We start from the raw sequence: 27,639 nt of genomic DNA, 5'->3' as shown, positions 1-27,639 counted from the left end.
ATACACCATATATAGACTAATGCATATTGACAAACAAGAACAATGTCTATGGAAATGGAACACCCCCTTAGTACGACGTCGTTGGAGTCATATATGCCCCAGACATAAGTTTCTGAACAAAGCATCCATAGATCGATGAATGATGGCTTTTCACGATGAGAAAGATGGGCTTGGGATTGCAGTTGCTACTAGTAATCCTGGAAATACTAGGGGAGGGGGAGGCCGAGGCGTTTTGGTCCGACTCAGATTTTTTTGAAGTTTATGGGACCGTTTTATTCTCATTTTAAGTTCCAAGCGTGAACTCATTAACACGTTACTTTCTGTTTGATGCCATGATCTCGAAAAGCATGAATAGGAAATCAAAATGCCCGTCTCCATGCATACAGAAAGAGAGTGGTTGAAGAGGAAAACACAAATGCGAAACCGTGCAGACACAGTAGTTGATGACAAGGCTTTTATTTGGTAAGCCATGAACACAAAACTTTCTAAACACAAATCTTGAAAATGATTCGTATCTTCCTGTACTCTTCCATTGTCAAATAGTCTCGAGGACATCTGGATTACATCTCTAACTTGGCATCCGAAGTCCTTATATGTATTTCTGAAGGGCATCTTTTACGATCATCCTTTAAGTTCTAATGTTTGGAAAAATCTATAAGCTCTTAATGAAGTGATCCCCAAAAAATGCAAACACAAGTCAAAGATCAATCTCTCATTTCCCACATTTACAATCCTACCCTATACAGTTATAGACATATCGGCAGAATACAGAGCTGCATGGGATGATGCCAAGCCCAACGTATGGTTCCTGTTTCAATGATCTCAATACCCATATGTGAGTTTCCCATCATCTGCAACATTTCCAAAGACAACTAGGATTAGCAACCATAAAGGCACCAATATAAATCTTCTTATAGATCAACCAGAACCTCTGTGTGCTACCATGACAACATCCAAGTCATAAATCACGATTTTCACGGTTATTTCAATGGGGTTAACTTGAAGTTGACTTCTATCAGAATTAAATGTTAGTTACTTTTTTTTTTTGGGGGGGGGGGGTGTGGGGAAGGGGGTGGTACAATTCTCTGCAAAATTTAGCATGTAGTGAACAAAATCGAGTACTGTAATAACAATATATACAAGTGGGGAAAAAGAAGCAGCATATGCTGGGGTAATATGGATCTGACAGGCATCAATTTATGAACCAGCAAATGGATGGGGGTGAGGGAGGTATCTCCCCTTGGAAACACTGGAAATCTTGTTAATCAGTGGTGCATTGGATATGCAGAGGATCATACAAGTATTTTCGTTATATAATATAATAATAGAGGAAACCATATCTAATCCAGGAATCAGTCCTTTCCAAAATATCAGGGAACCTTACTAAAGAGGAAACCAAGGTTTTTTGACAGGAAGCAATGCATCAAACCTAACCATAGCATCCTAAGACTCGGGGTTTTGGCAATTAAATGGCAAATATAAAAGGAAAATTGCAGAGAGAACACTTTACCAAGCACGAAGTGTTCCACATTTCAATGCCTTCATTGCTGCTTTGGCAAAAACTTGTGCTGCTTCTGCTTCAGCTTCCGCTGCCTCTGCCTCCCTTGCAGCCTTTTCAGCCTCAGCGATAGCGGCTTCTGCTTCTGCAACGGCTTGTGCAGCAGCTGCAGCAGCCTCTTGCGCAGTCATACCCTTCATTTCTGACAGCTCTGCATCGACTTGAGCTTTTGTAAGAATGTTGATCTCTCTCTTTTCTGCCTCTAAAGAATCCTTCTGCCTTTCCTCCAGGAGTAACAAGGATGAGCTTCTTCTTTTTTCAGATGCCAAACTTGGTGCCATTTTGTACTTGTGTTTTATCTGTCACCACCATAAACGGTATCCCATTCTGAATCATGATCATACTAATTATTTTCCAGTAAAATACAAACTTCTTACTCAAATCATAGTGGGCTCATACACACAAATACCCACATATGCATATGACATGCAAAATTTCCTGTCATTAATCAATGAGAATAAAATCCTTTATGCTGTGTATATCAATTTCTTTTTAAACTGTTTTCTGCAGTGCAACATTTCAGGAACATCCACAGCTACTAAAATGTATCATCACCTAACTATCTTTGTTATAAAAGATTGGCCTTCGCCTTTTATTTTATTTTTTTGACAAGTAAGATCTATCTTGGTACAATAGGAACGAATGTTTCACCCAATTAGCTTAATTAGCTCATCAGTCACCACAGACAAATGCCTCAGTGTTTACCTATCATTGTAACACCAAGACTTGAAAGATTTTTTTTGATAAATAAAGAAATTTTATTAATCAACACCAAGACTTGAAAGATTGAGTACCTTAATCAGTCTTCCATTAGCTGTCATATGCTTCAACTTCGTGGACAATAGTTTTCTTAGATTTGACGGTGCCCAGTATCGCTCCTACGAAAAAGAAGAATGTTCAGAATATTACAGGCACAAGCTTTTCCGGTTTCTAGAACTCCTGAATTGAACATGCACAGTTTCATCTAGAGTTAGGAGAGACCGATGCTTTTTGACAAAACTGAGAAACATATTACAGGAAATTCAAAGAGACTCCAAAGAAGTAGCAGATAATGTATCAGCAGATTCATAAAAATAGTTGTATTGTCTGCCCAATACCAGCTAGATGTGATGGACAAAAAAAAGGATTAATCCACTGCAGCCTTGGTAGTCATAGAAATTTGAAAATTGCTGCGATAAGAAAAAAAGTAGCAGCAGCAGCAATCATGTTATTTCATTTGGGAGGGACGTCAAAACCATGCAATGGTTGAATTTTCTGATTTCATATTTGACATGAATCTTACGGATATTCCTCTTGTTGGGGGTTCCTTTCATGGTCTAACAATCATGCTCGGTCTAGATTGGATAGATTTCTTATATTCCCCCCCCTCTTCTGGAGATGCATTTTCCAGATGTATATCAGAAAAGACTACCACATATACGTTCAGATCACTTTCCTAAATTATTGGATTGCGGAGGCATCCAAGGGGGACGGAGGTACTTTAAATTTTATAACGTATGGTTAAAAGCTGATGAGTTTGTGAAGTTGATTAGACATTGGTGGAGTTCATACCAGATACAAGGCACTCCGAGCTTTATTTTGGCAGGTAAATTGAAAGCTCTGAAGGCCTTGAAGTTGGAATGAACAGGTATTTGGCAATGTGGAATTCCAAAAGAAGACATTATTACAAGAGTTACAAGGTTTGGAGGGTGTAGAAGTAAGGAGTATGCATTTGAGGGAGAACACCCGCAAAAGCCTCATCTCAGAACTAGAAAGGGTGACTCTAGTGAGGAGATTTCTTGGAGGCAATTGGCAAATGTCAAGGGCCTTGTGGCTAAGGAAGGGGGATAAATGTACAGAGTTTTTTCATCGGGTAGCACTCACATAGGAGGAACAATGCCATCGAGACCCTGACCATAGATGACCTTGTTTCCTCAGACCAATTAGTGATCAAGGATCACAATGCTGGACATTTTGAAGAGTTGCATTCCGAACCATTTGATTGGAGGCCTAGATTAGATGGTCTATCTTTTGAGGCAATTGATCATAAAAATATGGTTTGGCTTGAGAGACCTTTTGAAGAGGAGGAGGTCCAGCAAGTAGCTAGAAAAATGAATAGAGACAAAGCTCCGAGCCCTGATGGTTTTTCCATGGCATTTTTTCAGACTTGTGGGAGGTGGTGAAAGAGGATGTCATACAGGTCTTTCATGAATTTTTCACTTTTGGGAAGTTTGAGAAGAGTTTTAATTCTAAATTCAATGCACTTGTTCCCAAAAAGGTTGGTGAAATGGAGACAAATTTCCATCCTATCAGTCTTGTGAGCAGTATGTACAAGATAATTTCAAAAGTTCTTGCTAATGGGATGAGCTTAGTCATGGATAGAATCATTTCTAAGTCTCAAAATGCATTTGCAAAGGGAGAAAAATATTGGATTCGGTCCTTATTGCTAACGAATTCTTGGACAGCAAGATTAAGTCAGGAGTTTCGGGTATTTTGTGTAAATTAGACATGGAGAAGGCTTATGATCATGTTAATTGGGAATTCCTATTTTACTTTTTAAGGAGATGTGGTTTTGTGTGTCCACGGTTCGATTCTCGGTTTTGGTGAATGGTGACCTCGTGGGATTCTTTGTGGGGATTGCAACAAGGAGATCCATTATTACCCCTCTTATTTGTTATTGTCATGGAGGCTCTTAGCAGAATGTTGTTGGCTTTAGTTGCGGGTGGTTTTTTCTCAGGTTACTTGATGGTGGATACTAACCATGGCTCTACCATTATTTCGCATCTTTTGTTTGCAGATGATACATTGTTATTTTGTAAGGCGGACCAAGGTCATATCCAATCTTAGAGGGCTATCTTGCTTTGCTTTGAAGCTATCTCCGGTTTAAAAGTAAATCTTTCTAAATCTGAGCTGGTTGTTGTGGGTAACGTTTGCAACATAAGGGGTCTGGCCAGCCTATTGAGTTGTGTGGTTTATTTACTGCCTATGAAGTATCTTTGATCATTCAAAGCCAAGATTATTTGGGATGAGGTGCTAGAAAAGATAAGAGCGAAGGCTTGTTGGGTGGAAAAGGTTGTATTTGTCTAAAGGGGGTTGGATTACCTTAATAAAAAGCACATTTTCAAACCTTCTGTAACATACGAACCTAGAATTTAGGTTAATTCAGTTAGAATTATTTAGTTATGTTCTGTTTATATTTATTGCTTTTATTAATTACTTATTTATTTATTTTCAGATGCTTATAATTATCTATTTGTTAAATAAGATAATGAACCAGATTAATTAGTTTTTTAAGGTGGCTTCCTTTTATCTTGTATTCTCTGTTATTATCAGATAGGTTTAAAAATTTTTGAAAAGATTCTAAGATCAAAACCAAATCAGATCTAGCTAATCCCCTGAAAACTCTAGCTAATCTCCTGAAAACTCTAGCTAATCTCCTGAAAACTCTAGCTAATCTCCTGAAAACTCACGTAAAACCCTTTCCCTCACCTTTATAAAATATCACCAGACCCTCAGAATAATGTTTCAGAAATTTTAGTTGACAAAGAGGGAAAAGAAAAGGATAGCACTCGTGCAGCCCCTTCTTTTCTTTTACCCAGCCACCTCATCAGAGCACCTTCAGATCTGCGCAGACACTGCCAGTCAACCACTTCGTTGAACACCCCACTATCTGGTAAGCCACTGCAGTCTGCCACCTTTTTCTCTCTCTCTTGTCACACATTACCTTTCCTTAGCAAGCCTTAGATCCCATCGCTGGCCTGCTTTCTCCAGCAAATGATTATTTGCTTTGTTCATATCCTCTTATTTCTTTTACTTTACTGAAAAGCACATGCAAGTTTTGGTTATTACACAAATGCCCTTCAACCCACTGCACCTAACCTTTCCGTAAACTGCCTCATAAAGGAACTTTTGGTGAAGTTACCTCTTTACCCTCTAGTAACTAGGCAGACTTTATATTTTAAACCTGATCATATACGTGGGCTATTTTTTCCTTGTGGGCTGGGCTTGAGGTTTATTAGACATCTTTCATTAATATGGACTTTTGTTTTAAATTGGGCTTGATTCTAGTATATTTCAGAAACTTGTTTTAATTGATAAGTGAGTTGATTTCTTGTGGGCTTGATTATTTTATTGGGCTGGTTGTATTTACAGAAACTGTTCTAGTAATCTTAAATGATTTCTGTAATTGGGGCTGGGCTGAAACTTAAATCAGACCAAAGTTTCACTTAAATAAATATATTAGTCTTAGATTCATTCTTTTATACAATATATTGAAGGGCTTTTAAGCATACTTTAAAGAATTCTTTTATATTGTTTCAGCTTGTTATCTTAGCTAATATTTCAATTGACCTTTAACTAAGTTTTATAAAATTATTAAGATCATCATATGAGCTTTGGAATAATATTATTTTAGGTAATCTTTTTATATTTGAATATTCATTATATTATCTCTATGGTAAGATTTTAAATAATTAGATTGCTACGACACGTTTTCTAGAAAGATTAGTAACGTCTAGTGCCTCGTATAGGTCACGAGCTACGACGTGAGATTTTGGAAGCAGCGCTAAGAGGTAAATAATATGATCATATAAATGTATGTGTAATGTAAATATTATAATTGGATATGATAATATGATATGGTTTTGATGGTTATCTACGTTGCGCTAAGAGCCAAGTCAAGGTTAGATCGCTTTCATGAACTTCTATGAATTATGATGATTTACATGAAACTAAGCCTATATATGTGTTATGCTTTTATGGATTGTTGATTGATGGATTGAATGTTACTAAAATCACATGGAAGCCATGATATGATCATATAATAATTTAAGATAGGTATTCTATGAATTAAAATAGCCAGATCATGCATGCTTCATTCATGTAGTGCTTAGACCATGTATGCCATGTATTGTTCATGCAATAACTTAAGTCAAGCATGCCATGTAATAAATAGCCAGATCATGTATGCCATATTCATGTAGTTTTGAGATCATGCATGCCATGAAATGTCATAAGATGATTAAATCATGTTAGGCCAGGTCATGCTATGCTATACCATGTACAAGAATATATCATGTTATGCCATGCCATGTACAAGAATATGTCATGCTAGAAAAGTCTATGAAGTCCAAGAAAATTATCATGCATTAAGAAAGATAAACATTTTAGGGTAGCACGGACCCAAGCGTGTTTACCATAGTTATGCTAAGACGGTACCACAGACTCAAGCGTGGTTACCACAAGTTAAGTGAAACACGGACTCAGGCGTGTTTCACTCCATGTCATGCAAGTTAAGTGAATATGGACCCAAGCATGTTTCACTTCATGTCAAGCAAGATAAGTGAAACACGGACCCAAGCGTGTTTCCCTCCATGTCAAGCAAGATAAGTGAAACACGGACTCAAGCGTGTTTCACTCCACGTCAAGCAAGATAAGTGAAACACGGACTCAAGCGTGTTTCACTTCATGTTATGCAAGTTAAGTGAACCACGGACTCAAGCGTGTTTCACTACATGACAAGTTATGTGGTGCCATGGACTCAAGCGTGGTTCACCATGAAATAAGTACAATTCAAGATAAACAAGTTACTCATGCATTCACGCTTCATGTTGCCATGATTATGAATGTTTCCGTTCATGTTAATCCATGAATGTTATATGAAAGTTATGATAAGGCTTTAAAAATCAATTTTATGCTAAGCTAGATAGTATTTTACGGTATGATGTATTATTTACTGAGTATTCGACTCATTTTTTGTTGTTTGTCTTTTTGTTTTCTTCTATGTTGATTGCCACAGATGGTGATTATGATGATGCAGAGCTGGATGGCCAGGAGTAGATTTAGTATAAGCACTTAGAGATGAATAAGTGTCTTTTACACAAGGATTAAGTTTCTTTTATGTCATTTCAATAACTAGTCTTGTTTAAGACTAGCTCATGTTTTGCTTTATTCAGATTTAAATTTCAAGACTATTTATATCCTTTCAATTAAGTTTCTTTCAATAAATGAGGTCTTTCAGAGTAATGAGTCTCTTTACCGGGCATTTTATCATGTTTGTTAGTAACGTCTCTATCCTACGGGAACGGGGTGTTACACCTTCCCACATATTTCTTATCATTATTTCCTCTCCCAGTTAGTATTGCCTAACGGATTGAGAAATGAGAAACTTCAACGAGATTTTCTGTGGAGTGGACTTGACGAGGAGTTTAAGTTTCATTTAGTTGGTTGGGAGGTGTGCTCTCCAATGAGGGGAGGCGGATTGGGAGTTTGCAATTTGAGGGTCTTCAACAAGGCTCTTTTATGGAAATGGCTGTAGAGATATAATTATGAGAGAGAAGCATTATGGAAGGAGGTGGTTGATACGAAGTATGTGAGTTTTTTTTTGGGAGGGAAGGGGTGTTGTTTCTGGCATGATGTTTGGGTTGGAGATACAGCTCTTAAGGATGCTTATCCCTCTATTTTCATAATTGCACGGGAACAGGATGCTTTGGTGGCAGATTTGAGGGGTTCTTTTTTTTTTTTTTTTTTTTTTTTAAGTAAGATTTGAGGGAAATTACTAATGGCTCATAGTAGTGGAATGTCAGTTTCATTAGGGAGGCACATGATTGGGAGGTTGGTGTCTTTGTTGAATTCTTTAACTTGTTATACACACTTGGAACTGATGATATAGTGGTGGATAAGCTTGTTTGGTCTCCTTCTAGTAAAGGAAAATTTTCTGTACGCTCTTTCTATGAGATTCTCACTACTCAAGCTAGTAATCACTTTCCTTGGAAGAGCATTTGGAGGAGTAAAGCACTTTAGGCTGTTTTTTTGGTTTGGACTGCATCCTTAGGGAAGATCCTGACCCTTGACAACCTAAGGAAACGTGGGTTTCTCCTTATTGATTGGTGCTGCATGTGCAAAAATAGTGGTGAAACAGTGGATCATTTACTTATATACATTGTGAGTTTGCAAGGGCCTCATGGAATTACTTTTTCAGCAAAATGGGATTAGCATGGGTTATGCCAAGAAGGGTGGTTGACCTACTAGCTAGTTGGAGAGGGATCAAAGGCATACCCTAGATTATAGTTGTGTGGAAGATGGCTCCCATTTGTCTACTTTCGTGAATTTGGAGGGAAAGGAATGACTGAAATTGAGGATCGATAGCGCTCTTTGGAAGAGTTTAAGAGTTTTTTCTAGAAGACTTTATTTATGTGGGCCATTGCTATTGACTCTAATGGTCTCAACTTTCATGATTTCATTGTATCCGTTTCTAGTTCCTAACTAGGTGTAATCACATGTATACTTCCTGTGTACTTGGGCTATGCCTATTTCAATATCAATAAAATATCTTCTTATAAAAACAAAATTTATTACATCGTTTCTATTCTGTTAAAAGATCATGCTTGAGAGGAAGTCGTTTGCAAGTGCACTTTATCTGAGGCAAAACCAATTTATTTAAAAGAAGTGAAGGTAGGAAAGGAGTTCTGCTCAAGGGAAATAACGAATGCTCTTTACAGCTTACAAGCACTAAAAGTCAAGAAGTTTGACTACTTTTAGAATTGGTTTCTGCAAGCATGATAGTTATATGAAGTCCAAGCCAAAAGACAAGCAAGTGAAAATACCTCTATGTACAAAGCAATTGCAGCCCTGTCAGAACCCCTTGGCTCCTTCAAATTGGTAATAGCCTCTAATATAAGCTTGTCCAACCTACAACCAGGGAAAGGAGGTTCCAACAGAAGAAATTAATGATGCCAAGAAAAACAGGATTTTGATTTTGTAAGGTGATGCAAAGAAAAACAGGATATCATGGTTAACATTACAATATTCCTATATTTCTGGAAGGTTTATAAATTATAAAACCCCCCATTTTTTTTTTTAGGTATAAAACCCCACATTTTAGCTGTTATATATATGCAATATTGTGGTAACTAGGCACTTCTATGTATACTTCCTGTGTATTCGGGCTTTGCCTATTTACGTGGATCAATAAACTTTTTACTTACCAAAAAAAAAAAATATTGATTGACTGCAATGCCTATTTCCACCTGTAGGGGCCAGAATCAACCAAAAAGTCATGCAACGAATTTTTCCAGCATTATACAATATGCAGCTTAGACTATGTTTAAAAGTGAAATCAATTTATCAACCAATTAACTTCCCTGTTGATTTCAAGGGACGATTCGGAGGTTCGAGAGAGAGAACCTCCTCCTTCTCTCTAGACAGTTAATCGAAAAAGAGATCTTGAGGGGAGGGGGGAGGACCCCCTCCCTCCCTCCCCCCGTTAGCTTTATTTGTTAGTTTTCCTTGTTTCGTTTATTTTTCTTCCAGTCTGTTGTCTGGTTTTGGGTGCTTTTGTTTGTTTTTCCAGTCGGTGCTGGTGGTTGTGGTGGCGCATTTCTTGCCCTCTCTACGGAGCCGCCCCGAGGTGAGGACCATCTGCAACCAAATAGGAACCGCTCCCGAGCGCAACCCCGAAGTTGGGTGGCACATCGCGAAGGAGACGCGAACAGAGGTACGGTGGTTTCGCCGAGGGGGGAGGATCTGGACAGGGGTGAGAGCCTGGCCGCCCTGTTTTGGTGGCACAAGGCTGATGGCGTTGGACTATGGCGAGGCGAGGCGAGGCGAGGCTACGGCAAGGTTGCTAGTCGGCGAGAGGCATGCTGTTCGGTTTGGTACGAGCAAAGATGCTGGATCACGTCGGAAAGGTGTTGGCTTTCCTTCTCTTTGGCTTTGGTAGCGGATCGGTGTGAAATCGGCATGGCGGATCAGTGCTGCACAGAAGTGAGAAGAAAGAAGAAGGCGGGCGGCGGGAGAGTTAGTGATGAAACCCTACCCGGCCTTTGTGTGTCCTTCAACCCTGTCCACGTGTTGCCCACTTGTATTTAGGGCCTTTAGGTTTGTTGGACTGGGCCCATGGTGTACTCAGCAGTCCAATTGTATTGTCTGTATTGTGCTTTTGGATTGACCATTATGTATTTTATTTTGTATTAGGAAATATTAGGAAACTTTGTCTCTAGGACCTAGGGTCTGTAGAGTTTGTCTCTCTAGGACCGGGGGTCCGTAGAGTTTGTACTCCACTCTTTGGGAGGGGGAGTTGTGTGGTCTATCTTAGACGGTGGTCTAAGATAGAGGTGTGTCTCCTAGACGTTTAGTCTGGAGGCCTGTCTCTCAGACGGTTAGTCTGGAGGCGTGGGACAATACCCTACCAGCCACAAAGAAATTTGTGGGCTGGAGAGTGCGAACTGTTAGTTTTTGGCTTGTGTTTTCAAGTTAGAAGTTGTAATTATCCGTTTATCGAATGAAGGAAAGAATGTTTCTATTTCAAAAAAAAAAAAAAATTAACTTCCCTGTTGTGGGCCTCTTCCAAGAGCCATTGTGTGAAGTGAAATCATTTTATCGTGTCATATTTCCACAAACGGTCTCATCTGATAAAAGATCTTACTCAGAGAGTGGTAGTCTTTGCTAGGGTGGCCACTTGAGGTAAAAATCACATGCAAGATAACTTAAGGAGGTGACAGACTACAATGATAAATTGATGCTGCACATGTAAGAGGGATTGGGAAATACTGATAAAAAAGAAAAAGAAAAAAGAGGGATTGGGAAATGGCAGATTACTTGTTAGTTAATTGTGAGGTAACTAGTGCTCTTTGGCATGCTGATTTTAGCCTCTTCGGATTGAGTTTGGGTCATGCCTTGACTGGTGGTGGATCTTTTTCAATGTAAAGGTCAATTGGCAGCCTAGCAGTGATTTTTGGATAATAATACCAATTTGCCTAATGCCTAATGTTGTATATTTGGGTAGAGATGAATAATTGAAGTTTCAAAATTTGTGACAAGAATATGGAGGATCTTAAGGATTGTTTCTTTTTTATCTTTGTATCTCTGGACCTCAGCCAACTTAGATTTTTCTAGCCATAGGTTTTTGGATTATTATGACCTTTTTAATCTTTCCAACTAGGTGCATTTAATGTATACTTCTGGTGTACTTTGAAAAATATGTATGCTTCTGGTGTACTTGGTATAGTGCCTAATTTATTTATAAAATTATCTTACTTATAAAGAGTTTATTTACATTTTAATACAGTACAGAAAACTAAAAGAATTGAGCAAGAGATCTTTCTCCCAACAACTTTTATTTGATCGATTTGATCTTACTCCCAACAACTAGCACAAGAACATCCCAACTAAGAGATCACATCAGCCATTGGTCTCTCTGATGAAACATACTACATTTGATGAAATCTTTGTAGGATGTGAGTGCAGAAAATTCCTGGCTATATACTACAATTCGGACCAACCCATTGAAACATACTAATTTGGTCTTTCTCCCAACATACCCTGGGAAAGATTTCATCAAATGTAGTATGTCTCCAATTCTTCATCCCAGTAACTGGATGTATAATTGAAATGAGATATTCCCATCATCACTTGTGTACACTTCAGGAAGATTACATGCCATGACTATATAGATTGGCATAATTTAAAAGCATCCAATATTTTTTGTCTGCCTATTGTCTTGTAATACTAGGTTTTATAAATTCTTCAAAATTATAGTAACAACAATTTTTTATAAGTAAAAAAACATGTCTATGGTAACATCACAAACATCTGAGTAGGAATTGATTTTCCCAGGGTATGTTCTGATCACTTTCCCATTTTACTTGATTGTGGGGGTATTAGTGACGGTAGACATTATTTTAAATTTGAGAATATGTGGCTTAAAGTTGAGGGTTTTGTAGACAAGGTGAGAAGTTGGTGGTACTCTTATCATTTTGTGTGGACTCCTAACTTTGTTTTGGCAAGTAAACTCAGAGCTTTGAAGGCTGATTTGAAGAAGTGGAATAAGGAAGCTTTTGGAGATGTAGAGCAGCAGAAAAAATCTCTTTGGGAAGACCTACAGGCCCTGGAGGTTGAGGGGGATAGGGAGGAATCTATGTTAAGAAAGAAATAAGTGGTGCTAGAACTTGAGAGGGTACTTTTGCTGGAAGAAATTTCTTGGAGGCAGAAATCAAGTGTCCGATGGCTTAAAGAGGGAGATAAGTGCACTAGTTTCTTTCATAAAATGGCTAACTCCCATAGGCGCAACAATGCTATAGAGATGATTAAAGCTGATAATAATGTGCTCTCTGCGGTGCACGGGACCGGGGTTTATTCTGCAGGGGTGGGTCCAAAGGGCCCTGCCTTGGAGAGGTTCCCCGACATCAAAAAAAAAAAAAAAAAAAAAAAATAATGTGCTCTCTACACCCGATGAGATTCAAGATCATGTTGTGCAGTTTTATAGTTCCCTTCTAACTGAGACAGAGGATTGGAGACCCAAAATCGATGGTCTGAATCTTGAGGCAGTGGATTCTTTTATAGAAACCTGGCTTGAGAGGCTGTTTGAAGAGGTTGAGGTGCATCGGGTCGTTTGTGGGATGAGAAGAGACAAAGCTCCTAGCCCGGATCTATGGCGTTCTTTCAAAATTGTTGGGAGATAGTGCAAGAGGAGGTGATGCAGGTTCTTCAAGAATTTTATGATTTTCAAAAGTTTGAGAAGTTGTTGAATGCCACTTTTGTCGCTCTAATCCCTAAGAGAGTGGGTGCTTCGGAGTTAAAGGATTTCCGTCCCATTAGTTTGGTAAGTGGATTTTATAAGATAATTTCAAAGGTTTTGGCAAATCAAATGAGCAAGGTGATGGATAAGATTATATCTAAACCCCAAAATGCCTTTGTTAGAGGCCAAAAAATCATTGATTCTATGCTGATTGCAAATGAGTGTTTAGAAAGTTGGTTGTGGGAAGGTGTTCCGGGGGTTCTTTGTAAGCTGGACATGGAAAAGGCATTCAATCACGTAAATTAGGATTTTCTCTTCTGCATGCTTAGAATATGTGGTTTTGGTGACAGGTGGTGTGGTTGATTGTGTTTCAACTGCTCGATTTTCAGTTTAGTTAATGGGCAGCCTTGTGGTTTTTTTCAAAGTTAAAGAGGATTGAGACGGGGATCCACTATCCCCAGTTTTATTTGTTCTTGTTATGGAGGCTTTGAGCCATATGGTGGAGGCCGTGGTAGAAGGAGGTTTTATTTCAGCTTTTTCGGTGGGAACTTCTGATAATGGCTTTAATTTTATATCACATTTACTTTTTGCTGATGATACACTCAATTTTTGTGATGCTGTTGGGGAACAGATAGCATTTTTTTTTTTGATAAGTAAAAAGTTTATTGATCCACGTAAATAGGCAAAGTTCGAGTACACAGGAAGTATACACAGGGCTGTGTTGTTATGTTTTCAAGCCGTTTCTTGGTTAAAGGTGAACTTGGGTAAATCAAAGCTGTCCCGGAAGGAGATGTGCATAATATTAATAATTTGGCATATTTATTGGGATGTAGAGTTGCTCCTTTGCCCATGAAATATCTAGGCCTCCCGTTGGGGGCCTCATTCAAGGCAAAGTATGTTTGGGATGGGGTGGTTGAGAAAATTGAGAAAATGTTGGCGGCGTGGAAAATGTTGTATTTATCAAAAGGGGGTAGAATCACCCATATAAAGAGTACTCTTGCTAATATTTCAACATACTTTCTTTCTTTATTTCCTTTAGCAGTAGGAGTGGCTAATCATATTGAAAAGTTGTAAAGAGCTTTTTTGTGGGGAGGTTTGGGAGAGGAGAATAAAATTCCTTTAGTAAATTGGAAAAAGGTTTGCTGTCCAAATGCTGATAGAGGCTTGGGGGTTCATAATTTGTGTAGTTTTAATAAGGCGTTGTTGGGGAAGTGGCTGTGGAGATTTCATAGGGAAGAGGGAGCAATGTAGAGGGGGGTGATTGTCCGGAAGTATGGAAGTGATTGTGGGGCTTGGTGCACTAAGGAGAGTAGGGGGTCTTATGGTGTAAGTTTATGGAAATTTATTAGAAAAGGATGGGATAATTTTGTGAAACAAGTCAATTTTGTGGTAGATGATGGTTCAAGAGTTCGATTCCGGTTTGATGTTTGGTGTGGTGAGACTGCACTGTTTAGAGCTTTTCCGGCTGCTTTCAGATTGGCTGTTAATTAGCAGGCCATAATTTCAGAGTTGTTGAGTTACTCTAATGAAGAGGTGCATTGGGATGTCAGTTTTTTCAGACCTGTTCAGGATTAGGAAATTGAGGAGGTTGCTGATTTTTTCAGGTTGTTGTATTCAGTGGTTATTAGAGAACATGAGAAGGATCAAATGTACTGGAGATACACAGCGTCTAAAAAGTTTTCTGTTAGATCTTATTATAAGACGTTGTACGATCAGCATAATATCTCTTTTCCTTGGAAGAGTATATGGAAGGCTCATGTTTGGTCAAATATTGCTTTTTTTGTTTGGACAGCAGCAATTGGGAACATTCAGACAATTGACAATTTGAGAAAGCGTGGTATGATTGTTATGGAGTGGTTCTTTATGCGTAAGAAAGCTGCGGAATCAGTGGACCATCTTCTTATACATTGTGATGTGGCTAAAGAGTTATGGATGATATGTTTAGAAGATCCGGACTGTCCTAGGTTATGCCAAAATCAGTGGTAGACTTAGGCCACGTTTGTTTTCGTAGATGAGATGAGAACAGATTAGTTGAAATAAAAGTTGAAAATTGAATAAAATCTTGTTAGAATATATTTTTTTAATATTATTTTTGTTTTGAGATTTGAAAAGGTCGAATTTTTTATTTTATTTTCTATAAGAATTTGGAAAAGTAGTAATAATTAGATGAGATGAGATGAGATGATTTATGAAAGTGAAGAAGGCTGTACTTGCATGTTGGCCTAGACTTCTTTCTTGCTTTCAAGTGGCAACTGCGTGGAAGATGATTCCTTTGTATATGTTGTGGTGCATTTGGTTGGAAAGGAATTAGAGGTGTTTTAATACTAGGGAATGCAATGTAGATGAACTCTGGTAATTTTTTATGTGTTCCTTGTTTAGTTGGTTTTCAGCTATTGTACTTAATGGTGGGGTAGTCCATGAGTTGCTATCCTCATTGTTCTAGTTCTTGAATGTATTTATGTGTTTCTTTTGTATACTTCCTGTGTACATGGGATTCGCCTATTGCTTTCAATGAATAAAATCCTCACTTATAAAATTAAAAAAAAAAGAAAAAGAAAAAAGAAATTGACCACCATATGAACTTTAGATCAGCTAATTTAAGAAGAGTTTTGCTACGTACAAGCAAAGTCGCATACTAATTTGCGTACCAATACTGATTCATTTATACTTAAAATTTAAATTAGCATTGTTTTCAATAAAATCTACTTTTTGACCAATCACATTAGATTGGTGCACATATTAGTGCACAATTATGCTTGCAACTAAATTTTTCCATTTAAAGAATGAGTATACAAGTTTTGTAGGGATAATAACTGCAATATGATAGTCAGAAGAGGTGTAACCTTGCAAATGGTTCCTTTGAATCAGCAGCCTGTGATGTTCCTCTAGAAATTGCAAGAGGCTTAGCATTGACGGTTTCAACATCATTATGAGGTATAGTGCTCAAAGACTTAGGGTTATCATCAAGCTTGGGGATTGGTAGATCCCTTTTAAGAGCAAGTTTGGCCTTCTGCCTGGAGCCCCATATCGCCGTCACATTTATATTTCTCCATTTATCCTATCCAGAATATATGATAGTCAAAACTAATACATCATCACGCATAATTAGAGATTTACAACTGAGTTTAGGACACAGCTCCTAATTTTCAGATGCAACAAATAGAAGCACTGTCCATTGGAACCAGTTCTAGAGCATCACAGCTGAAAGTGTAAATTACACTTTCTTCTATAATAGTTGGGAGTACCGTCTGAAGGTCCAAAACAGATACCTTGAGATCCACATTTGAACGTAGATGTAAGATGCCACTGAACTCTGGGTCGGTTAGTATCGTCCGCCATTTGCCTGCCCCGTGTTTAATGACTCCTGCTTTAAGAGCTGCTTCTTCTTCTGCTTTCCACTTTTGCTTAGGAGCACCCATCAACAAACCCCAATTCCTACTTGAACAAAACCTATACAGTTTATATTCCTACTTGAACAAAACCTATACAGTTTATCCTGTAGCTTTTCAGGACCCATGAATAGAAAACAGATAATCAAACACTGAATTGAAATTAACAAACATATACAGAAACCCAACAAAAAATATCTTGAGCACAAACAAAATTCAGTTTTTTGAGTTGTACCCCCCAACCCCCCCCCCCCCCCCCCCCCAATTCCTACTTGAACAAAACCTATACAGTTTATCCTGTAGCTTTTCAGGACCCATGAATAGAAAACAGATAATCAAACACTGAATTGAAATTAACAAACATATACAGAAACCCAACAAAAAATATCTTGAGCACAAACAAAATTCAGTTTTTTGAGTTGTACCCCCCCCCCCCCGCGGGGGAACCCACAAACAAAACACCAAAAAAAAAGGGAAAAATGAACGATAATACATCATATGAAACGAAAAATAAAACCCAGCAATTTAATAGCTTTATCTGATCATCTCCTTCTACATACATCATGTGATCGAATATGATACCATCAGCGTGGACCAAGTTTCAAGAAAGCCACAGACTTTATTGTATTGCTAGTAATATGTAAAACCCATGCGAACAGGGAATCAATTCACAAAAACATTAAAGAAGCATCCATCCGAATCCTCAAATAAACTTCAAATATTCACACAAGCTATCAATACACACGTGCTCCTACAAAACCGATCATCGACTTTTAAGTGGATGAATTATAGCCAGCAAATATTAACTTATTTTAACGACTAGAATCAGATTTTAATGTAAATCGGCTCAGATTGTCATTAACCCTGCAAGTTCATACTTGCAAAACAATGCGAGATAGATTCGACCGCAAAAAAATGCAAACAACATAAGAAAGCAGAGAGTCTAATCCACTTGATGAAATTTTCATCCGCATGATTTTATTGACTTAAGAACCAGGCCTCAAAAGCGGCGAAAAACATACACAATATAATCCAAATGTACCTGTGAGGTTTAAATCGGAGAAGTTGAGGAGGCAGAGGTGTAGCGGATAAAAGGAATTACTATGAACGGAGGTGGGTTCAGGTGCTAATCATTAAGGATTATATATCCCAAAGTTTGCTCGAATTTCTGTAGACTCCAGTCGAATACAGGATTCGGACCCGGAGATAATGGAAGAGATTACGGCATGTGTTCTTTGTATGATGTTTGTTGTCCGAGAAAAATAAAAGTAGTTTTGGTGTTTTTAACTCTTTAGAAACAGCGACCTATATTTTCTGAAATTAGGAAAGGGGTCTGTTAAGGGTTTTCGAAATGAAACTGTGTCCTGCTTGTACAGAATGGTTTGCATTAGTGCCCTTAATTGTGAATATTATTTTGGTTTTTGACTAGATTTTTATTTTTATTTTTATTTATTGTTCATGTTCATGTTCATTGCAAGGCAAAACTTTTTCCACCGTTCATGTACCGGTGAATCATCTTTTTATTAATGAGGTAAATCAACTCAGATCACCCCCAATTTTCATATATCAAGGTTTCTAGATTCCGTACATGATAATACCTTCCCACAAATCTTTACCATTATTTGCTGTGAGAAATTAAGGTACTGTGTTCTACTCAAAATCTCACAAATTATCTTAAACTCTCTATGTTCCCTTTCCTCCTTGCAGATTGAGTGGGTTCTATTTTTTTACTACTTTCTCAATGGAAAAATGAGGCTCAAGTGGAAAAAGGTCAACCATGATGATAATAGAATGGAGGTGGATGAATTGTGCAGCAACCTTGTGACTATTGAACTAATAATGCAGAACAATGATTTTAGGCATTATAAAGTGTAACAACTTCTCCTTCTCAAACAATATAAAGATTTCATTCATCACATTTCTATTCTCAATTACATCCTGGGTATTACATTAACTTCACCGAGTAGTCGGTCCGCTGAGGTTATTTGAAACAATATACCAATCAATCCGCACCTGTTCAATTTACCCCGTCTTCACGACGAAGGCACAAGGAAAAAGGACAAATTAAACACTGTCAAGACATCGGCCTAATAAGTACAGATCCTGATAGTTAATTGATCCTCTCCAAGCAGGCATCCAGAAACAACGTGATACACTGCATAACTATTGCACAACGTAATATTACAAGATTGTCACGGATCCCTCTTTTTGGCCAGCATGGATCTTATTCAATTCCACAACTTGAGTTGGATTAATTACAAGACTAAGCTTGGCTTTTCTTTCTGAACTTAGTGGCATCTGAATGCCTTGTGTGTGTTGCCGATACAAAGAACATGACAGCTGCTTAAAACCAAATGAGCCATTTCCGACGCTGCACAGCCCTCCTGCCTTTGTTGGGGTTTACGGTGATTCTTTCTGCATTATCAACAAGCCATCTGCTGAAATCAGGTGACGACACAAGTTCTTCCAAGGCATTCTCCGTAGAGTCTCTAGTGAACATTTCCCACTCAGCCTTTGAGAATTTTTTCCTTTCAGGTGTTGTATGGAATGTAGAAGGGTATAACAACTCTGAATCTGATAGCTGACTAGGCAATGTTCTGGAAAAACCTGAACGATAGAATAGAATGTGTCAAGAACATCTCCAGTGGGTAACAGTCACTGACTCACTATTTCCTTTTTACTAATTATATCAAGCATAAAAAGAGATCAATTAAACCTCGACCGGCAGAATTGCATGGAGCCAGGGTAAAATTCTTGGTTTGGGGCCTAAACAACTTGGAACCATCATCACCCCGAACATTGTACAAATCTTCATTATCTGAGTCTCCAAAAGGTGAAGAATCAGGAACTCTAGTTCTTTTCCGCTTTGTTCGTGGAGATTTCATCATATTCCTGTAGAAGTATTCCACAGATTGAATGAATTACAGATCACAGAACACAGCACAAAACAAAAGAAACACTTTTCCATAAAAGAAAGAAGTGAAACATGTGAGATAAAGTGCAGATAGTTTTTTTACAAGTCTAATAGTGTAGATAGATAGTTTAGGACAATTTGTTATAACTTGGAGCTCAAGAGGTTGAAAAACTATGCAAATATGTCGGATATTTTTTCCAGGCCACGATAACATACCGTCTTTCAGTTATTTTAGAGTAAAAACAGAGAATGATTATCCCCTCCCCCCATAATCAGTAAATTTTTCTAACGGCATGCCAACATTATCATAATTTGGAGATAAGTGTCAAATATATGAGTGCCAAAGACCTTAATGGATGAAATGGAAGCAGATCTTGAAATCCTGATGATGGAAGGTAATCGTTAAGCTCCAGAATTGTAAAATCATACTTGTACAGGCGACGAAGGAATCTCAATCTACAGATTCTCCTTGATAATGATGAGACTATTATTCCAGCTATTAAAGCTTCAGCTGCCAGAAGAGGATCTACAGAACTCTAGAAAGCAACACACTGTCAGGGTTGTTACCATTTCTTCAGAAACAAGAAGCTTATATGTAATTAACTGGACCATGGTTTTACTATATATTGGTAAGGATGATTAAATTTATTTTTCTGGCGTAAATGAAAAGAAACCTGAAGAATCATAATGGCAGCCAAAATACGGATCGACCATGCAACAAAGTGAGACGTGCTTATATCAATCGATCCATCTTCCATCAGGACAAGCTTGCGGACTACCCAGAAGCCCATCCACGCTCCAGTCAGAACAACAAAAGCCATCAGAAATATTGTCAACTGCAATTCACAGTTTTGAAAAACATTACAATTTCTCAATTTGCTAAGCAATATCATCAGTTAGCGCTAGGTCTACACAGAGATCTTAATAAAGCGAACTTACAAATGATGTGGCTTGATGTGAGATGTTAGATCTACTTTACAATAAAAAGAGCTTTACAATCTAACGTCTTACATCAAGCCACGCCAGTTTGTAACTTCACTTTTGTAAGATCTCTATATAGACCAAGCATTTCTCTTAATATAAAGGCCATTTTAATCGAAAGAAACCTAAATAAAACAACATCAACAACAATAATCCAAACAAACACAAAGAATAGTGGTTTACTTTTACAGTTTCAAATGAATAAAAAAATTCTAGTTTTAATTTTGAAACCAAATATTACATACACGCCTAAAGAATACTTTTTTCTTTTTAGAAAGTAAAGATTTATAAATTTCAAGGATGGCAATTGAAAACAAAGAAGAGAGATGAAGAGGGATGAGATCCAAAGAGGGTAAGACCTTAAATATTATTTTCTACATAAACCTCAAGAAAGCATTCCATTCAGCATATAATTTAACCCCCTTTTCTTTTGGGGGAAAGGGTACAGAGATATCTGTTTATTTTATCAGTATATTCCAAATGTAGGACTGCCTAAATAACTTAAAATATGCCACAATTAAATAAGTTCTAACAGAGGTTTTGCCAAGCTTTCAACTGAAACTAAATAATGCTCATTACATGTCTGTGCATTAACTTGTGAAGAAAGCTAGATCATAACTCATTTGATTTGGATTAATAAGATTTATCCCATTTCCACCAACTTCTCCACCACCAAAATGAAAGCCAAGGCAATAAAGCTAAACTAATAATTTATATGTCCAAGTAAATCAGCTAAATACATAATGAAATCAAAGGACAAAGAGGTAGCTGATAGCTCCTGTATACTAGGAAAATGCATAGAAGCCAGAAAATTCTTTGTTTGCTGATTACTCATTCATATGTACGACTATATCAAGGCCTTTTCAGCAAAAAATAGAATAACATAAAAAAAGAAGGATGCAGATGAAAGACCCTGAAGTTATTCTCTCTACCTAGCATATTTACATACATACAGGATAGTACATGTCTTCACTGATTCCTATCTCCATAAGTATTGAGTGGCACAATCCAGGTAAGTATCGGAGGAGGAAAGATCCCAAACCAACCTGTAAAAAAGATTTTATTTAAAACATCTTTTACATCTAAAAAGAAGAAGGGCAGGGAAGTGAGTTGAGTTAAGGTTGATACCCACAGCAGATGAGTATATAAAAATTGCAAGTGAATTCTTTCGACCAGTCGGTAAAAGCTTCATCCCCTGTCAATAACCATAAAGGATATTCCATATTACAACTTTTGTTTTGCCATATGACAATACCAGGAAAAGATAACAAAATAACAAAAATAAATTTTTTCAAGACTAAAAAGTTAGTGACAGTAGTTATTCAAAGCCTCGATCCAATAAAGAAGCCGACATAGATGATAATACAAAATTTGCTCCATACAAAACTGATAAGTGATCAACCAATTTGACCAGAAAAGAAATGCAAATGATAAAATCAGATACAGACATTAAACAAACTCAATAGAGAAATGAAATACCAAAACTGAATGTAACGCATATACAAGTTGCAAACATCAAACTGAAACTGGAATCCAGATAATTTTTTTTTCTTTTTTTGTAGGTAAAAGAAAATTTTATCGAAAAAAGCGTTGCCCATGTATATAGGGAGTATAAAAAAGAGAACACCAATCACAAATTTGGAGCTAGAATGATACAAGAAAGTCATCAGAATCCAGCATTGCCTAGATAACAGCACTAATGCACCAGATCTCATCGGAATCCAGACAATCCTCTTTGCCCAGTTAGGAAACCCACCCTAGTAACAATACAGTAACAAAGATGGAACAACAGTTTTAACCAACACAAGCACAACAAAGAAGAAGGATGAATGGCATCATAGTGGATATCATTATATCTATATCTATATATATCTACCTGTTATGTAAATTCTTATCTGCAAGTCCAGTAAACCTTCATAGAAAATCCAGTTTATATTTAAAGCCTAAAAATTGCAAAGGGAATCCATATTATTAATAGTAGAGGAATGAAAAGCTATCTTACCTGAAAAAGGATTATCAATATTACAAGGATGACCCCGATCGAGATTGCACTTCCATAATAAAATATCAATGAATTGCTCAGATAGGATGACACGCTCATCAGAACTATGCCCAGGATTAAACATGTTATGCGATATGAAAAGAGTTCTGCCAAAAATAACAAAACAATAAAATAGTAATTGAACACCTCTCTAGCAAAAAATTAGTGGGAAGGAATGTATCCACTGATTAGACAACAAAATACCTTCTTCAATGGACACCTCAAATTTGTCTAAGGATGAACCAGTAGTCCGTATGTCTAAGAGCCTGTTGTCAAAAGGTGACATGGAACGAACCCAAGAACTCTTGGTAACTTTCTCCCACTGACTTTGAGGGCACATCCCTATCCCTATAGACAAATTCCTACAAAGAGAAGATACTGCTTTTATTTAATAACCAAATAATTTTAAATTGTTGTTATATCAGCAAGTCTTATTTTGAACCACTTAAGAATACATTTGGGAAGAAAATAAAACATTAATTTTTAGGTGAGAATTGAGATCGATGGGCATCTCATAAAAGTACCTTAATTCTGCATTGTGCTACTAAACTTAAGACATTAGTCTATAATATTAACTTATCCGACCAACTCAAATATTCTGTTATTTGAGACTATTAGTTCCAACCAATAAGTCGAGAGCGTTATGGTTGAAGGAAGGTGATCGTAGCACAAAGTTTTTTCACAGGGTAGCTAATTCCCATAGGAGATCCAACAACATTGAGATGCTGAAGATCGATGGGGCAGATTGCAAGGATGTACAGGTGATCAATAATCATGTGGTTAGTTTTTTTGAACAGCTCCTCACTGAGCGGGAGGGGTGAAGGCCTAAGCTAGAAGGGTTGGCTTTTGATTCCATTGGGCTGTTGGAAGCCAATCGTCTGGAGAGGTCGTTTGAAGAGGAGGAGATGCTAGAAGTGGTAAGGAAAATGGCTAAAGATAAGGCTCCGGGTCCTGATGGTTTCTCTATGGGATTCTTCCAAACTTGTTGGGAGGTCTTAAAAAATGACCTTATGAAGGTTTTTCAGAAGTTTCATTCGTTTGGAAAGTTTGAAAAAAGCTTAAATGCGACTTTTCTAGCCTTGATACCAAAAAGGGTGGGAGCAGAGGACATAAAGGAGTTTCGACCCATTAGCTTAGTTAATGGGGTCTACAAGATTCTGTTCAAGGTACTTGCAAATCGCCTTAGTGAGGCAGTGGGAAAGATAATCTCAAAGCCTCAAAATGCTTTTGTAAAGGATAAACAGATTTTAGAGTGCTCATAGCTAATGAATGTCTGGACAGTAGAATGAAAGCGGGTTATCCAGGGATTATATGCAAGTTAGACATGGAAAAAGCGTACGACCATGTTAACTGAGATTTTCTTATTGACATCTTGGGGAAGTGTGGTTTTGGAGAGAGATGGTGATCTTGGATCTGATGGTGTATTTCGACGGTGAAATTCTCAGTACTAATAAATGGAAGTCCAACTGGATTTTCAATAGTACAAGAGGCCTAAGAGAAGGAGATCCATTGTCCCCGTTACTCTTTGTCATCATGATGGAGTCTTTGAGCAGAATGTTCTCAGTTCTGGTTGCAAATGGGCATATGACTGGCTTTTCGACTGGACCCCTGGGAGGGGGTAGTATTAATATTTCTCACTTGTTATTTGTAGATGATACCCTCATTTTTTGTGAGGCGAATCAACCCCAGGTTTGAGTTTTGAAGGCTCTACTTCTCTGTTTTGAGGTAGTTTCAGGTTTGAAAGTGAACCTGGACAAATCAGAGATAGTGCCTATTGGTGGTGTTCAGCATTTTAGACAGCTGGCCAATACTCTAGGGTGTAAGACTACTACACTCCCTATGACGTACCTAGGCCTACCTTTGGGGGCCCCCTCGAGAGCAGTTGCGCTTTGGGATACAGTGATTGAGAAAGTCGAGTGACGATTAGCAGGCTGGAAGAGAATGTACCTTTCAAAAGGGGTTAGGATTATGCTTATTAAGAGTACTCTTTCTAACATACCAACATACTTTCTATCCCTATTTCCTATTCCAGCAAGGGTGGCATTTCGCATTGAGAAATTATAACGAGATTTCTTGTGGGGTGGTATAGGAGAGGAGTTCAAGTTTCATCTAGTCAGATGGGAACAGGTGTGTAGGCCTATCTCGAATGGGGGATTGGGCATCAGAAAGCTGAGAACCTTTAATTGGGCGTTGCTTGGAAAGTGGTTATGGAGATATCATAGAGAACCAGAAGCCCTATAGAAGTTGGTGATTGAAAGCAAGTATGGGGATTCATGGGGTGGGTGGTGTACTAAGGAAGTGCGAGGGGGGCATGGTGTGGGTTTGTGGAAACACATTAGACATGGATGGGAGTTTTTCTCTCAGTATACGAGGCTTCATTTAGGAGAGGGAAACAGGATCAAATTCTGGTATGACATCTGGTGTGGTAATTGTGCTTTTAAGGATTTATTCCCAACATTGTTCTCCGTTGCAAGTGATAAAGAAACATCAGTCGCGGAAGTTATGGTGGTAATGGGAGAACAAATCCAGTGGAACATCAACTTTAGCAGGGCGGCACAAGATTGGGAAATGGACAATTTTGAAGTATTTTTCAGTCTCCTTTATTCAACCAAACCAAGCAACCAGCTCCTAGACTCGCTGTGGTGGGTACCATCAATAAAAGGTCTGTTCTCGGTCCGCACTTTTTACAAGGCTCTAGCACAAGAGCAATCATCTCATTTTCCTTGGAAAAGGTTGTGGAAACACAAGGCGCCTCTCAAAGCGGCTTTCTTTGTGTGGACCGCTTCCTTGGGTAAAATCCTCACAACAGATAATTTGAGAAAACGAAGGGTGATTATCATGGATTGGTGTTGTATGTGTAGGAAGGCGGGTGAATCCGTAGACCATTTGTTATTACATTGTGAGGTTGCTCGAGGGTTGTGGAATGAGGTTTTCTATCAATTAGACTTGGGTTGGGTTATGCCGGAAACAGTAGTGGCAGTACTTGCTAGCTGGACAAGTCTAAGAGGCAACAACCAGATCAAGGCAATTTGGAAGATGATTCCGATATGCATTATGTGGTGCGTGTGGCAGGAGCGCAATGAACGGACATTTGAGGATAAAGAGAGATCAATGGAAGAGCTGAAAGTTTTCTTTTTTAGAACTCTTTGTACTTGGGCTGTTGCTGTTAGTTTTAATGGCCAAAATTTACATGACTTCCTTATCTCTACTGTTCCTATGTAGTTTAGGACATTCTTTGTACTGAACGTGGCTTTTTGCCTATTCTTTGATTAATATACTCTATTACTTCTCTAAAAAAAAACACTCTTCAAGACATGTAATTCCCACAATTTTCAATCAAGGATATAAATTGTATGGTAGATTACTTTATCTTGAACAAATACAGCATTGCTGCATGAATGCCAATTTCTCCAAAGCAGCAGCGAATACATGATCATCAAGAATATGAAATTCTAGAACAGTAAACTAATTTTGCCAGTCATTCAAATCACTCATTATGTTTGGAATGCCAGGTGTGAAAATCACATGATACAATGACTCACCTATGGAAACAAACCTCAACATTCTGTAGACGAATGCTTGGATCTTTTTGCGATACATTCACCTTCACCGTGTGGGCAAATTTTCTCAAATTGTTAAGCCTTGACAATCCACGGATATGAACTCTTTCAATGATCACTGAAGCACCAGGCTTCAAACCTGGAGAGTTATTCATTGGCAGACCACTAGATAGCTGCAGCCTAGTTGATTGACCAACAACTGCGAAACCAAATTGATAACAGTAGATGATCACTGTCTGTCTAAATTCTCAGAAACATAAAACCAAGTGTTTAGTCCATATGTTCCTTATATGACTCTCATTCCCATTAAAGGTTCACTTTAATTTCCATTAAAAAAAATGAGAGAGGGAAAGAAAATGAAAGGAGAATAGTCTATAACAAGTTCCCTTATTGAGTCTATTTAAAAATGTTCCAATGCACATTTGCATTCCCTCGTTGCTACCAAGAACCGAACAGCGGGCACAACATCCAAACTTAGTATTAATTTGCATCAAATAGGACCCAAAATTGAACACCAAATTCTCTTATATGCTTGGCATAAAGAAAAGAAATAGAATAAATTATTTACACTCGTAATGCGTATCTTCGTTACCCAATATTCAGAAACATAGAATTCTTTCTTTAAAAAATTCGCAAAAGGAACTAACTCAAGTATAAACAGAAAACTTGTATTCGTTTTTCATGTTCTATGTTTACAAAGTTAAATCTTTCACAAACTTTCACAAATTTTCTGCTTTGAATCACTAAATACAACTTCGGAACCCTAAATATTGAGAATGTCCGAGGCACAGCCAAATTCAACGTGTAATCGAAGAGAGGAGCGTACCCAAAGAACTTTCGGTGGCTGAGGCCCGACCCGAAATGGCGAGAAAGAGCAGAAACAGGATACGGGCGAAGATCCGAAGGGGTTTAGGAGAAGCCATGGGGTGGGGAAAGGTACTCGTTGAGAATACGGTAAAATGGGAAGGGCAATTCTGCTATTTTGCAACGGAGCCACCTGCATTCGAAATTTCGAATCGAGTCGAGCCTTAATTGGGCCTCACTGACTTTATTATTATAAAGAATTTTGTTTCATATAATGACAGTAGCCAATTAATTTATATGTTAATATTTATTTATTTATATTTAAAATTTAAATTAATATTATTTTTAATAAAATTTATTTTTTATCAATCATATTATATTAATACACAGATTAATAAATAATTATACTTACAACTATATTTTTTTTATTATAAATATTTTATTGGAACTCTGCCGACTTAATTTTTTTATTTTTAATTAAAGCGCCTTGTAAATATATATTGATTACAGTTACAAAATCAAAGTAAATTATTATTATTATTATTTTTTGAATGCAAATCTTTAAAACCTATCTTCGAAAGTGAGGGACCCTGTTGTTGGGTATTTTCAGTGCTTTCAAGGTCCAACCTTTGGCATGCGCTGCAACTGCAAGGCTGGCCTCCATTGTCATAATGCTGGCTCCTCCTGCCACCCCTTGCTGCTTTCCAGATGTTGTACTTCCTGCTCCATCTGAGAAAAAAAAAAAAAAACATTAAAAACATACAGAGACAGGCACAGATCGATTAATCAACCATGTCTGTCCTGTCCATGTGACATTTCTTTAATCACTCGATAGTCGCATTCCAGTACAGTAAAGCTGAATCCCGTACTTCACATTGGAACAAGTTTTCAGAAAGAG

At 37.7% G+C, this 27,639-nt stretch overlaps 2 protein-coding genes and 1 long non-coding RNA gene across 9 annotated transcripts; all 3 read right to left on the bottom strand.

Annotated features, from left to right (window-relative positions):
• Window positions 1-482: 482 nt before the first annotated feature.
• LOC122295866 (telomere repeat-binding factor 2-like) lies at window positions 483-17,820 on the bottom strand. Of its 5 annotated transcripts, XM_043105151.1 has the most exons (8): window positions 17,484-17,820; window positions 16,725-16,744; window positions 16,322-16,502; window positions 15,896-16,110; window positions 9,142-9,226; window positions 2,353-2,436; window positions 1,511-1,857; window positions 483-851 (listed from the first exon to the last, which is right to left on the bottom strand). In XM_043105151.1, coding segments are annotated over exons 3-8 (882 nt in total). In that variant the 5' UTR covers window positions 16,472-16,502; window positions 16,725-16,744; window positions 17,484-17,820; the 3' UTR covers window positions 483-850. The 5 variants fall into 5 exon arrangements, with proteins under 5 accessions (XP_042961085.1, XP_042961069.1, XP_042961060.1 ...); XM_043105135.1 differs by lacking the exon at window positions 16,725-16,744 and having other exon boundaries at window positions 16,322-16,515; window positions 17,483-17,820; XM_043105126.1 differs by lacking the exon at window positions 16,725-16,744.
• LOC122295919 lies at window positions 4,620-9,135 on the bottom strand. Its single transcript, XR_006238329.1, has 2 exons — window positions 7,634-9,135; window positions 4,620-4,664 (listed from the first exon to the last, which is right to left on the bottom strand). It is a non-coding gene; the product is annotated as an uncharacterized LOC122295919 (long non-coding RNA).
• Window positions 17,821-18,326: 506 nt separating the features above from the next.
• LOC122295849 (nuclear envelope integral membrane protein 1) lies at window positions 18,327-27,618 on the bottom strand. 3 transcript variants are annotated; one of them, XM_043105109.1, is made up of 10 exons: window positions 27,369-27,618; window positions 25,920-26,136; window positions 22,582-22,739; window positions 22,339-22,484; window positions 21,469-21,531; window positions 21,290-21,382; window positions 20,030-20,191; window positions 19,704-19,891; window positions 19,158-19,333; window positions 18,327-19,048 (listed from the first exon to the last, which is right to left on the bottom strand). In XM_043105109.1, the coding sequence occupies exons 1-10, from the start codon at window positions 27,409-27,411 to the stop codon at window positions 18,786-18,788; spliced, it is 1,509 nt and encodes a 502-aa protein (XP_042961043.1). In that variant the 5' UTR covers window positions 27,412-27,618; the 3' UTR covers window positions 18,327-18,785. The 3 variants fall into 3 exon arrangements, with proteins under 3 accessions (XP_042961043.1, XP_042961038.1, XP_042961047.1); XM_043105104.1 differs by lacking the exon at window positions 27,369-27,618 and adding an exon at window positions 26,764-26,971; XM_043105113.1 differs by lacking the exon at window positions 27,369-27,618 and adding an exon at window positions 26,764-26,971 and having other exon boundaries at window positions 19,785-19,891.
• Between the last annotated feature and the right edge of the window lie 21 nt (window positions 27,619-27,639).

The sequence above is a fragment of the Carya illinoinensis genome, chromosome 2, assembly GCF_018687715.1.
Source record: "Carya illinoinensis cultivar Pawnee chromosome 2, C.illinoinensisPawnee_v1, whole genome shotgun sequence".
NCBI classification, from domain to species: Eukaryota; Viridiplantae; Streptophyta; class Magnoliopsida; order Fagales; family Juglandaceae; genus Carya; species Carya illinoinensis.
This window is presented reverse-complemented; position numbering and strand designations above follow the sequence as displayed.

What these genes read in the sequence shown, in the direction of transcription:
- LOC122295866 (XM_043105120.1), bottom strand. Translation starts at nt 16,569, where the DNA reads ATGGGTCCTGAAAAGCTACAGGATAAACTGTATAG. An exon ending in GTTCAAATGTGGATCTCAAG is followed by an intron (nt 16,111 to 16,321) that starts GTATCTGTTTTG and finishes TATTCTGGATAG; the next exon opens with GATAAATGGAGAAATATAAA. An exon ending in CAATTGCTTTGTACATAGAG is followed by an intron (nt 2,437 to 9,141) that starts GTATTTTCACTT and finishes TCTTTTTCGTAG; the next exon opens with GAGCGATACTGGGCACCGTC.
- LOC122295849 (XM_043105104.1), bottom strand. Translation starts at nt 26,860, where the DNA reads ATGGCTTCTCCTAAACCCCTTCGGATCTTCGCCCGTATCCTGTTTCTG. An exon ending in GTTGAGGTTTGTTTCCATAG is followed by an intron (nt 22,740 to 25,919) that starts GTGAGTCATTGT and finishes TTCTCTTTGTAG; the next exon opens with GAATTTGTCTATAGGGATAG. An exon ending in TTTTTATATACTCATCTGCT is followed by an intron (nt 21,383 to 21,468) that starts GTGGGTATCAAC and finishes TCTTTTTTACAG; the next exon opens with GTTGGTTTGGGATCTTTCCT.